At 39.6% G+C, this 13,707-nt stretch overlaps 1 protein-coding gene across 1 annotated transcript in view; it reads right to left on the bottom strand.

Annotated features, from left to right (window-relative positions):
• Positions 1 to 1,317: 1,317 nt before the first annotated feature.
• Positions 1,318 to 13,707, bottom strand: part of XPO4 (exportin 4) — a 72,566-nt gene continuing 60,176 nt past the window's right edge. The window contains exons 17-23 of the mRNA XM_054974129.1: positions 12,091 to 12,384; positions 10,541 to 10,721; positions 9,372 to 9,490; positions 8,556 to 8,686; positions 7,504 to 7,621; positions 5,401 to 5,493; positions 1,318 to 4,638 (exon numbers count right to left, since the gene is read on the bottom strand). Of these exons, the coding sequence (XP_054830104.1) occupies positions 4,441 to 4,638; positions 5,401 to 5,493; positions 7,504 to 7,621; positions 8,556 to 8,686; positions 9,372 to 9,490; positions 10,541 to 10,721; positions 12,091 to 12,384 (1,134 nt within the window). The 3' untranslated portion in view covers positions 1,318 to 4,440. The remainder of the gene's footprint in view (positions 4,639 to 5,400; positions 5,494 to 7,503; positions 7,622 to 8,555; positions 8,687 to 9,371; positions 9,491 to 10,540; positions 10,722 to 12,090; positions 12,385 to 13,707) is intronic.

The raw sequence follows: 13,707 nt of genomic DNA, 5'->3' as shown, positions 1-13,707 counted from the left end.
GGTGTGTAGCGGGACACTAGAATGCATGAGCGGATTCAGTGCAATCACTATTTTATTTTGTTCAGGCAAGGTTGAGACTTGAAATGGTTTCACATGCTAGAACAACCTTCTGGTGACTGTGTTTGAAGAGGTATATGCTACAAATGTTCAGGACCTTCAAACGATCATGTTTCACTTAAAAACACTTTTGCTTGTGTGTGTCTAAAGAGAATATGCAATACTAAGACAGCTGATCTCAAAACAAGCACTTAAGTGAAGTGAGTGTTAGGTCACAGATAAGACCCTAGAAACTGACTGCCAACTCAATATATATTCTTTCCATAGTATTATTCAGAATGCAAGAAGAAATTGCTGAGTTACTATTATTATGGAGTTATGAATAACCACCACCACAAAGGGGGTTAACTGTGGGGCTCTTTTGCTGTAATTATCGTTTTTTGGCATGCTGGGAATTTGCATAACACAACTTGCACACAATAAATGCTGCATTGCAGGACTGAAGAATACTACTATTAGTATACTACTATGGGTATACTACTATTACTGTATCAGACTTCAATATGACAGTACATTTATGGACTAGCTGATTTCCGTGTGCCTTCAATTTATTTCAGATTCCACTGTGAACAGTTAGCTGTCAAACACTAGATATCCTACTTAGCATTCTGGATGCTAAACACATTGCAGGGTTTTAAATAGTTTAATTCTTCATAGCTTGGTTAGCACTATCACTAGTATATGTGTGAAGTAAAGCTAAAGCTCAAAGGTGCTATATGAATTTAGAAACTGCATGTTCACCAGCAAAAACTTCACTACTAATTAAGTTTGGTACTGTGATTTTTTTAAAAAATGTCTAGTTTCTAGGATTAAACAATAAAAGTTACCTACTAAGAAAACATCTACCTGGACTTCAGGATATTTGTATTAGATATTAAGTGCTCTACATGATCCAGATAGAAACCTGGATAAAAGCTCCAGACCTTTTTCTGCAGCAGATGCTTTCAGTTTATAATCCTTGAAATATATAGCAATTAATAGAAAGAAAAACATAACTCTTTGGAAAGCTACTCCAAACCCTGAATGTAGACTAGCAGAAGTGGGGAGCAGGAATGACATGCTGAAAGAGGCATCCAGTGGAAGCTGAAAGAACCATATTTGAGAAATGTTATTATATAACTGCAGTTTCCATAACGGATCTAACAAAAAGCACACAAAGTGTTTTGATCTTTCAGCCACTATTCACTGTGTCAAAACTCTGTTCTGTTAACATTAGCATACCAATTTCTCAAAAATATCACGGCTTAATTCAAAGCCTGCTGAAATGAATTATGGTTTTTATTGACTTCCATGGGCTTTCATTGTGCCCTCGCTCACACAAAAACATCATAGTCCATTAAAGATGGCTTTAAAAAAACACAGATAAAGTCAAGTAACAAAAAGCTCTCCAGTGTGGTGAAGGTACACAAGCACCAATACTGGCTTCCAGAGCTACTGTGGTATCTCTGAAATGGTTAAAAACCAATGACATTCAGAAGATGTACATAGATAATGTGACATCTGGAAATGTTGCATGGGGAAGGAAGAGATCAAATGTTATTCTTTTTTTTAAATACAAAGACAGGAAAGAAAGTCAACCTTCTTAGATATTACGAACAGTTACAAAGTTTTTAGATAAAAACGTACTGACAGTGTCCCCTTAATATAATGTACATTTAAATGAGGAAGTAAATTTTAAAAAAAGGACTGCAAACAATCCTTGACAACTCAATTTTAGTACCAAACCAGCTACTGTTGTGTAAAAATCCCATTCATTTTGGACAGATAGGTTGTACAGCAGCAATGTTGGACAGAATCTTCCCCAATCCAGTTAAGAAGAGTTTTTAGGCAAGATTTACTATATTGCAGGTATTTTTACACATGAAGTGAGATCTTGTAAATTTTAATTTTTCTCTCTCCTAAAATAATTTGTCATATTTCCAGAATTAGAGATTCATGTGGTACCACTTTTAAGCACCAATTTTATAAAGAACTGTTTATACACAAACTATGAAAACAACTGATTCAATCACACCCAAAGCAGTTATACAGTTGTTCTCAATGAAATATTGGCTACAGAGTTGCCCATTTTTCTAATCATAACAATCTTTAACACAATTGATGGCCCTTTGAAAGCCACTGTCCATAAAAACTCAAACGATATCAAATAATTTTACTCTTAAAATTTCCCATAATTAGAGCACGCATGGCTTTGCTGGAGCCAAAGGAACCAAACTTTTAAACAAAAATCAGGAAGTAATAAAAGATATTTCCTCATTCTATATGTATCACTAACACCATCTCAGAAACAGCAGAAGTAATATTCACTGTGATGGGAGAGATTTAAGGCTCTATTTAGATGTCATGGCCAAACCAGGATTTTGGCCACTGGGAACTTAAGGCCCCTGCTTCAAATCACAATTTACCATTCTGGTGGGTGGCAAGCTGTGGTTCGAGGTAATTATAATCTGGCCAATTTGAATGTCATGGCAAACTGTTTCTACCTAGGCTAGAACCAGGAGGAGGTATTGGAGTGTGCAAGAGAAGGAAGGCGCATGCAAACACAAAGCATGTTCCTCACGACAGTCATGACATCTGAATTGAACCTTACTCTAATGAGCACTTCAGGTACTTTATTCAAAGGAGACAACTTGCTCCTGTCTGTCTTCATTTTATGGAAAGATCAAACATTTAGAGAACGGGGTTTTACAGAATCAGTGACACATCCTGCTCTTCTGGGTTCATGGCTTGTCAAGAAGGAATTAAAGAAGTTAGGTTTTGGACCCTTACAGCACTCCATAGAGCTAAAGATTTTGTATTATATAAAATTCTAGGTAGTGAAATTACATTTTGAGATGAACATCTGAAAGATGGCACAGACTTGCAAACATGATGCTACACACAGCACTGAAAAGGTGAGTGTTTTATACATCCCCTCCATATAAAACGTAAAAACCGCTACTGGGAAAATATCCACTAACACAAATCTTGCAGGGGTATGAAGCTCAAGGCCTTGGAGACAAATTATCCCCTTCCTTCATCAAAAATGGTTCAGCTTAACCAGCAGCATATATATTTGCGTTGGTTTAGTTTGGCTTGTAACTAATAGAAAATTCCCTGCTTCTATATTCTTGAGTTCCTGCCACTTTGTTCCCACTGCAGCCTCCTATTTGGTGGATGCAGGATGAAACCATACAGGTAATCTTTAAAGTGCCAACACGCTGAACAAGTGAGATCAGAGCAGCAGAAGACAGCACCGCAGATCTGACCATGGTGGTAAGACATCAGATCCCAGTTCAGTATTCTGAATCTTGAAATCAAAATGTGCATGGCCTTTGGCTAGAAGAGTTTGAGACTCATAATCTAGCCATTGCATCCAATGCCCCAACATAAAAAAACAGTTCGTATAAATCAATAATTTACACCTTTTGAATCATTATTGCTTCAGCAAACAGTTCAGTCTAGAAATACGCATTAGTTGTGTATGACCTGGGCAATCAATCAATAGATACCAAAAGTAAAACTACACATGAACTTTTTTGTTACACTCACACTGACGTAATACTTGCCACTCAAAGAAGGGCTGCTAACACAAAGAAGGGCTGCTAACAGGTACACAGCAGCTTAATGACAACATTCTAGACCAGTTCTGAAGACCCAAACCTTGCCTTAGATTTCTCACCTAACATGTTTATTTGTATTTTAAATTAAGGCAATGAAATGGCTACAGTTCCTAAAGTTCATTTCTGGGGAAACAAAAATATACACCTTTCTTCTTTCTGAACTTTAGGCAGCAGCATATAATGTAGAAACTTGTATTACACAAAAACATGCAACGCCAGGTTGATGTAAAAACAAAAACAACCCCCCCAAAATTAAATCCAAGTTAAAAAATATCATTTGGTGGTTTTCTTCTTCTTCTCCTTCTGGATCACACACTCCATTTTCAGAGGAAAAAATAAAGCTTAGGATTGTTTTACAGTTCAGTATGTGTTTACACCACACACTAGAAGGGTTTATAGCAACAAAAAAACCAAATTTTTCAGAGTCCGAATGGTCACTATTTCAGGGCCATTTGGGGCAAGGCACTGGTTCTTGTTTTTAACTGTGCCCATTATCTGTATGCACTTGTGGAATTCTTTGTAAGATTTCAGTTTCTGTTTATTCTGTGCAACACAGAAAGGTGTAACAAGACTGTAGCTAACACACATTAGCAGAAGCTGATTTTAAAGCTGTCCTCTCCTATTCCACTCTGCTATATCCAAACTTCCAGGCTCTCTAAAATCTTAGGATGGCTGAGGAAAAAACAAAACCCAGAAACAGGCATTAAGATTAAGTCAGCTTTCAGCGTTTCTCAGTGCATTTTGCAGAAAGGGTCTAAGTTAGGCATACAGTTCTGGAGTTTTATTTTACACAGAGGAGTCCACCAACATTTGACATAAAGTCTTCTAAACTTTTGAGGAAGGCCATCTTCTGCTTACGGTCCAGCGTAGGCGGAGTGCTGCTCGCGGTAAGCTTGTTGAAGGCATCTGCTAACCGCTGGTAGATGATGGGATCTTGTTGGCTTGATAATAACGTTTCAACTAATTCAGAATATTCAGCCTGCGAAGAAAAAGGAGTTATATCATCAATATGACAAAATGGGTTGGATCCAAACTAAATTTTCCAGTGGGAGGAAGGAACTTTATCACCTTCCCTGGCTCACTGGTCTCTGCAAAATGCTGCTCCTGAGGGATACGAGACCCTGAGGAAAAACATGAGGGAGGTCCGCAGGAGGTAATGGGGAATCAGTAGAAGTTGCCAGTTTAGACTGGATCCAACCCAATATACAACAGAAAGTTACTGCCGTAAATAATATTTAATAAAATGAAGCATTTATATACTTAGTTTCGAGTTTCAAAGTACTTCACATATATTGTCTTAGTAATTCTTACAGCAGGCACTTAAGGAAAACTATGGTTATCTTAATAGGCATGTTTGGGACAGGTGGTTTGGGCACACATGGTTTGCCCAAGACTGGCAAATTCATGACACAGAAGAATATCTGATACTTCTGCACACATGAGGGGAGTTTTTAATCCTTCCTACCCAATTCCTCTCCTAAGCCACTCTTATCATTTCAAGAGGCAGAAGGAACTGCAGCTGAAAGGGGAAATGAACAAACACCCAGAGACTTTCAACTTCAAGCCCCTCAGGATGTTTGAATAATATCTATATTAATGTAGTTAAATTCATTAATCTGAAATATTTTAGGCATCTGACAAACTATTTATTATAATCTACTTCCATTGAAATCCTTGTGAATAACTGACAAGTGATTATACCTATGTTTTTGTAAGATATAATAATATAAAAATAGCCTACCTGATGCAAACATACTAATGTGTAAAATGCTTCACCTGCTGCAGCTGTCATCTCTGTGTTGTGCTTTTGCAGTACGAGCATATCAAAAACCATCTGAAATTCCAAAAAAGAAAATCAAATCTTCATAACCTTGAAGAAAGAATGATATATATTCACGTGATAGCTTGAGAACCGCATGCCAGCCGTGGCTCTGCAGAAGACTGTTCTCCAATGTGGCACTTCCCTCCCATGCTTCAGGAAAGTGGGCAGGGCTGTTGCCCAGTACGGCTTCTGGTTGGCATGTGGTTCCCACCTTGAAACAGTCACCACCAGCAAGGCTGGAGGATGGGTAGACTGAGTGCTGGCCTTGTGCCAGGGACAGAAGTCAAGGGCAACAACCCCCCATCTTTCTCTGCAGCCTCTGCACCTTCATCTCAGGCAGTTGCCAGGCAGTTGCCAGGAAGAGACCAGCTGGCCAAAGAGGAGAAAGTAAAACCACCACCATAGCAGCCACCCGGAGAAAGAGCAAACTGTTCTCATTAGTGAGGGGGTGTGGATACGCATGACATACATGACTGGAGGGAATGACATGAGGAATGGGTGCTGGAGAGCAAGAGAGTTGTTGGTGGGAATGGGGCTGCGTTACTACAAAGGTTGTGTTGGGCAAAGCAATAGAAGTCTGGGCTGCACCATTGCTAGGGCCACCCTCTTTCCCATTATGCTGCTGGCAGGAGCAAAACATTATCTATGCATGCCTGGATTGACACAGGGCTCTCCCCCATGTAGGGATTGAACTGAGGACGCTGGCCAAGCTACCCCAGTGCTGCTTTTTCACCGACTGCCTTGGTGCTGTCCCCTGCCCAGCTCCATATGGCCACTACTGATATCTGAGCTCCAATACCAGAATGATGCCTCCATTGTGTCTGCCTGCTTGGCCCAGTGGTAAGGGCACTGGTCTGGGATCTGGGAAGTGTGGTTTCAAGCCCAGCCTCGGCCCGGTGTTTTGCTGTGAGTCAGACCATTGTCAGGACCAGAAATTAGGCTTTGCCTTTTGGCTGCCTCCCTCTCCCCCATCACGACTCAAACCCATCCCTTCTGTTTGACACATGAGCACCCCCACCCAATGAGGGTGGGAGAGTATGTAAAATACTTTGCTGGGTTGCTGTTGCGTGCTCCCCTGTTGTTGCCCTGCATGGCAAAAAGGAACATGGCAACAGGCTGAGACTCAAACACACGGTTGTGTGATGCCCTGGAGCGCATGGGCACTCATGTCTGCTGCTCATGCCTCAAGCCTCCACTGGGGTTACATCTCTATTGGGTCTTTCCTTCCTGTTTTCTGGTCAACAATGCAATCCCAACAGAGGCTTGTGGAGCGAGGGTCAGATGACCACGGTTGATTTGGAGGCTGGTGATTGGCTGCACCCTTGTCTGCCACTCATGTGCCACTCACTGGGCAATGCTCCTGGATTGGCAGGTGACACCAAGATTGCTTAGGACTCTGCTGCACACACTATGCAATCTGGACCTCGTAGAGGGGCGTGTGTGGTCTTTCTCCCCTGTGAAATATCCACAGGGAACCGACTAGAGGTGCCATTGGTACGGCAGTGCCTGGTCACCACCAAGACTGGGCTGTTAATTTACCAAGATTTCTTTAATTGGACCCCAGCCCTTATATTTAGTTAGTATTTATACAGCACATGCAAAGCATACATAATGCTTGATATGCATGCTCAGTTAATACTTATAACAACCTGTAAAATAGTTTAGTACAGTATTATTGCAAGTATTACTGCAAGGTGAGAGGGCAGAGAGGTACTGGCATAGCTAAGATTGTCTACCGAGTTCATGACCAGTTTCTGAACTGGGGAATTTACTCACTGGCAGACAGCTCATACGCTTCTTAGAAACCACCACCAGAGATGCTTTCTTTATCTGGAAACCTAGCAACCAATGCTGCTTATTTTATAGAAAACACCTAAAGCCAGGCTTTATGGAAGCCACACTCCATGGAAGATAATGTGATTTTATTCTGCACAGTCATTGTCCAATGTCCTTACACTAAGTACCGAGTTGTGATAAAATTCAATAAGCAAGACAACTCATAAGATAGTAAAACATTCTTACCTTAAGAAAGTGCCTTGTTGCTAAAAAAAGAGAGGAGTCCGTCTCCTGTGCTTTTGCACATTGTTCTGCTAATGGCGTCAAAGCTTCTAAGCAAAGCTGGCAAACGTCAGAACTCATTCTGATTAACTGATGTTAAAGGGTTATTTTATTTCTTTTGGAAACAGTCAAATTGCTCAACCATAGTTTTCAATGTGCTACTATGAACAAACTTATGCGGGGTGGGTTTTTTTTGGCTATTTTAAAACTGCTACACAAACATTGAAATTTCTACTGCTTTTCTTCTGTGATTTTTCGAAAACAGGTATCTGGTTATCTCACAGAGACAGTTTAAAAAAAAAGAAAAGAAAAATAGTTTAGAACAAGCAGGCCCAAGTGACGAAGCTGCTGCTACACCACTTCAGAGAGGGGGCAAGGAGGAATGTTTGAGGTCTTCCAACAAAACAAAACAAATCCAAAGAATGTTATTATGCCAGGAAGAAGTGTGGGTTAAAACACTTCCCCCCACAGTGAGGGGTAAGTAAACTGAATGTTAATAATAGCATACTTTGTAAACCGCTCTGAATGGGCATTAAGTTGTCCTGAAGGGCGGTATATAAATCGAATGTTGTTGTTATTGTTATGGGAAAGCAAACATAGACACATGTAGTCTTGTGGCATGCTACAGTGGCAGATTTATCACAGGAGCCCGTTGCTCATCTAGGTTGACAGAAAAACAGCAGCAGGTGAGTCACCAAAGAGGCTACTTCCAGATCTGAGATGCCGAACGAAGACTATATGAGAGCCTCTGCAAGATTAAAGGATGAGGCAACTGTGAACACCAACATAAGAATGTGAGTTTGGGTAGTTTTAATAAGTTCAAGAAAGGCAGAACCAGCTTTTCAGAAAATGGTAGCTGAAAGCAAATACCGTTTTGTTTTTAAGAAAGTATATTATACTTCAGGAGGAATAAGTCTTATACAGCAAAACTTAACAAAGAAAAAGAAGCCCTTAAGACTACTCAGAGTCTTCATAAGTAAAAACCAATAATATACAAGTTAAATCATAAAGGATACGATGTCATCCCTAATTCTAATGAATACATAAGGCTTTTAAACAGGTCTTCTGGAAGCTGCGGAATCTTCTCAGGGAATATCTCACAGATAAATGTAATTAGTTTGTAGTACTGATTACACAGTGATGGAAACTGTAAAGGAAAAATGCAAATACGTCTGTTTTAATTAGGCCTTTAAAATGTATTCCTTAAAATGGAGAAATAATATTTCCATTCTACATCCCCTCCTGCCCCCCCCAAAGTTAACCCATTGAAAAAGCTCCATCACTTGTGGATGCTAAACTCATATTTGAAACAGAAGAGGGCCACTGGCATATCTTAAAGCATGGGAGAGGTTTTTAGGTGAATCCTTTACAGATCATTTGGAACGAATATTTTGTGTGCGGAACAAAAAATCCACCTCAAACAATTGATAAAGTGCATTGAAAGTGCATTATCCAACGTGTGCGGAATCAGCCTGAATCACTCTCAATCTGGTTTGAAATTCAAAGAGATTTTTGAAAAGTTACAAACTTAAGAAGCAACACATAATGGGAATAAGGGGCAGTGCAGTGCTGGTGACACAGTTTCTCTGGCTAAGATGCTCTAATGTCACGGGGCAGGTTGCCATTGCCTGAACTGCCGTCTTCTTCAAGAATGGCAGAGATGAAGGCCTGAGAGAGGTTTTATTGGGTTGGCCTTCCCAGCCAGGCATACGGGTGCAGGTAATAGTACAAAACTTTATGTCCACATATAAAGGCATGAGGCAACATCTGCAAACAGATGTCGAAAGGCTTTGCAAGATTCTGATGTATAAGAGCTGTGTTGTTGTACTTACTTTTAGCAGATCTTGAGACATTAAAGGCAGAATTAGGTTCACTCCATACAAGACCACGTCTGCTGCTGACACAGATCTACTTGTGGCTTGCCCAGGATCATGTCCTCTAAATACTTCATCTAAGGGGTGGGGAGAGCACCGCATATTACATTTACCACGTCAAAACATTCACCTCTCCAAAATCCCATTCTGAACCCTAGTCTCAGAACCGTGCAATATATTGTCAATGAGCATGCTGCCCCTCGCAAAAAAAACATGACACTAAAAGCAACTAGAGTTCAGGGTGTGCATTTCAGCAAAACCGAACCGAACTTGGCTCCAAATTCTGCAGCTGATCTTAGAGGCACTAAGTAGTGAACACATTCCAGTTCTGCATGTTCTGTGTTCAGTGTTGGCACAGATGTATTTTTAAAAACTCACTAACACTACAATGCTGTGTAGAAATTTTGTTAATTATAGCTGTTTTGATTCTAATACAGACACAAAAAGAAACCTGAAACCCAATTAGAAAAGGGTGTAGAACAACTGTAAACCCCGAAGCAACTGCAATTTCAATTTGGAAGGTATTTGACAAAATCTATCAATCACAAAAATACACTGAGATGGAAATGTTTCATTAAGGTTTTAGCTACTCCAACTTCTAAGGTTTCATATCAAAAATATCTAGAAGTTGACATGCTTTGGAACCATTGCCCACTTGTAATCCAACTAGCAGTCTAGCTGCTACAGTTAAAACTGAATCTTCTTATAGTTCATAGTCAAGGAAATACCAGATCCGAGCTTTAATTACATAAGCCACAACATTTTCTTCTATGTTCAGTACAAAAGAGGTCAAATTAAAATCTACTTTAGAATTTCTTATATTTATATATTAGGTCGCCATTACACAGGAATAAAATGGGTATGTCATCATCGATATACTCAGCCACAATGAATTCTGGCTCTTCAACATGTACATATGTATGATTTTTTTCCTACACACTTGTTTACACATGACATTTTTAAATGTACATTTAAAGATTGATGAGTGAAGACGCCATGCCCATAGTCAATGCACTATGCCTCCAGTTCTCTGTTTTTATTTGTTTCCTTTCTTTTCATTCCACATTTCTCACTGTGACACAAGGCAGACTACAATATTTATTTATTACAAAATTTATTCCTCTTACCTGTATCACTGAAGTCTATAAATTCTTTTGATAGCAAGTTAGTAAGAAGTTCCATGATGAGAAGAAGGTCCTGGTATTGGTCCTCTTCTGCTGTAACATCTATTCGTTGTCTACCTAAATTATTCTTGGAATATACTTGAAGTAGGGTCAAACAGGCTTCGTATAAATTCATGGCTTTAGACTACAAAGGAAAGAAAAAGGGAAGCTTAATAAAGAAGTACATTAATAATTGTATAGTGGTTAGAGTGTTAGACTATGATCTGGGTGGCCCAGGTTTAAGTTCCCACTTGCCCAAAATCTTACTGGGAGACCTTGGGCTGTCATTCTCTCTCAGTCTAACCTACCTTACAGGGTTGTTGTGAGGATAAAATGGAGGAAGAGAGGACCATGTAACACCCCCTCCCCTGACCTTTGGGTGGAATGTTGGAATAAAAATGCAATAAAGTAAATTAATAAATTTCCATTACAGTCATGTTGTTTTAGCACTCTGTTGGAAAAAAACCACAGAATATCAGGAAAAAATACATATCATACATTAATACCTATCAGGCTGTATGGATAACACCATTTAAGTACTGTTGATTTCTCAGTATTTAAGTATGACTCTTGACAGCATCCCAGAAACCCACATGCCAATACTGACTGTGTTTTTCAGTCCAGCAAGTTGAAAGCTGCTGCAACCTAGTGCTATAATACCAATTCCCACGCCTCTTCCTTCTGTTCCAAAAGAGCAACTAGCTCCTATCACAGTTCCCAAGACAGAAAAGAGAGAAGGAAAGTAAAAAGCAGGAAGAAAACTTGCCACAGTGCAGGAAAATAAAAGCAAAGCAAAAGGAGATTATAATGGTATAAGAGAAAGGAGAGACATTGTTGAGATATTGAAAAGTGAGATACCACTAAGTGTAATGCCTCCTTGGGCTCTTAGAACTACTTCAGCCAGCAGCTGACTATATTTAAAATCTGTTCAAGTCTGATTTACTAGACTTTCAAAGCAACTTCATACAGACAGTTATTTTAGCTTCCTGCATTTGTGATCTGGTGCCAAAGCACACAACCAGAAGCACAGCAGGCACTCATGGAAAAGGGAAGTGTTTTTACCTGCTGGCATACCCTGCAGTAAGTGAAAAGTTGTGTAATTGGCACAGCTCAGATCGTCTATCAATGGTATTCCCTCTGTTCACTCTCACAAGATGGGATGATTGCTACTAGCTTTGATGACTTTTTAAAAAGGGTTACACAAATGAATCAAGGGTAGGCCAATCACTGGCCATCAGTCACAATAGCTAGATTGAATCTCCATGTTCAGAGGCAACATACCTCTGAACACCAAATGGCATGGAAAAACAATACAGAATGGCTGTCAGGTGGACCTTTAGCTTCATCTATCAAGGCAGTTCTTAAATTCTCATCTGAATAAACAGGGCCTGGAATAGGCTGAAACATCCAGCATGAGTACACAGAGGAAGTTGATTCAATTACCAAAGTGAAGATTTTCAGTCTTTAAAAACTGTGTTGTGCTTACACTCAGAGTATATTTGTTGTATTATTACCTCTCCAAGATAGCATATTTGTTTATGTGCAACTTCAACAAAAACTTCGATGATGAGGTTAACAGTCTCTGGTGTGTTCTTGTACACCTCCATTAGTCCAATACAATTGGTAAGGAAATCCATTAGAAAATTAAAAAGAATTGCTACATTGTCTATCTGGGTAGCCTCAGCAATGCCACAGAGTGCTTCTAAGGTAGCAGTGATTTCCTGTTTCACCTCTTCCTCTTGGCAGATCTGTTGGAAGTTCTCTTGGTTTATCACATTCAAGAATCTTTGCTGAAGGGGTTGAAGAACCTACAGGGCAAAAAGCAAACAGAAATTTGCTTTTCTAGTTTATAGTTTCCTAAGTAATGAAAATCTTAGCTACAGACATTAAACTTTTGAATACACACTCTCTTTACCTGGCACTGAAGTATGAGTATATATGTGTTCTTTTTAATTTTAAACAAATATATCAGGACTTAGAATCATAGAGCTACAAGGGGCCATCTAGTCCAACCACCTGCCAAACACAGAAACAACCTAACGCATTGCTGACAAGTGTTCGTCCACCCACTCCTTGAAGACTGGCAATGAGGGGGAACCCACCAAATTCCTAGGCAGCCAATTCCACTGCTGAATTAGTAATAAAGTGAAGAAGTTTTTCCTGTCGTCCAGCTGGTACCTTCCTTCCTGTAGTTTAAACCCATTATATCAAGTCCTATCTTCTGTTGCCAAAAGGAACAGCTCCCTTCCCTCCTCTAAGTGACAGTCTTTTTTATACTTAAATGTCAACTGTCTCCCCTCAATCTCCTTTTCTCCAAACTGAACATTCCCAGGTCCCTCAGTCTTTCCTCACAGGCCTCGGTCTCCAGGCCCCCGATCATCCTGGCTGCTCTTCTCTGCACCTGTTCCAATTTGTCTACATCCTTTTTGAAGTGAGGCCTCCAGAACTGCACACTATACTCCTGGTGGGGCCTGACCAACACGGTACATAGTGGAACAATGACATCCTGTGATTTGGATGTTATGCCTTTGCTAATATACCCCAAGATTGCATTCGCCTTTTTTGCTGCTGCATCACACTGACTGCTCATATTTAGCCTCCTATCCACCCATATCCCAAGATCTTGTTCACACACACTGCTACCCAGAAGTGTATCCCTCATCCAGTATGCATACTTTGCATTTTTGTTACCCAGGTGGAGAACCTGGCATTTACCCATGTTAAATCGCATCTTATTCAAATCTGCCCACTTTTCCAGTGTATTCAGATCTTGCTGAATTCTATTTAATTAGATATAAAGTCTAGTGATATTACTACTGTAATTCACAAAGTTATTTATTTTACTTGTTCTCAGACAAAAAAGACAAGGAAGTGTTAGTGTACACTGTTCCTCCTCAACTAACTTACAATAACATATGTTAGATGGCAAGAGATGATACTTCTGGATAGACTGCACAAAGCAAATAAAAATTATGAAAAGGGATGATGTTAAAAGACTCTAGTAATCATTTCCATAATACTAACAATAGGTTCTAGCATTAAGGTTTATGAAAAAATAATTTTAAAAGATACTTTAGCAAAATAAAGATCAAGGCAATTGTTCATTTCAAAAGTTTTAAATTATGTCCATA

Source organism: Eublepharis macularius, chromosome 3, assembly GCF_028583425.1.
Source record: "Eublepharis macularius isolate TG4126 chromosome 3, MPM_Emac_v1.0, whole genome shotgun sequence".
NCBI lineage: Eukaryota > Metazoa > Chordata > Lepidosauria > Squamata > Eublepharidae > Eublepharis > Eublepharis macularius.
The sequence above is the reverse complement of the archived record's forward strand: the minus strand, read 5'-3'. Positions and strand labels throughout refer to the sequence as shown.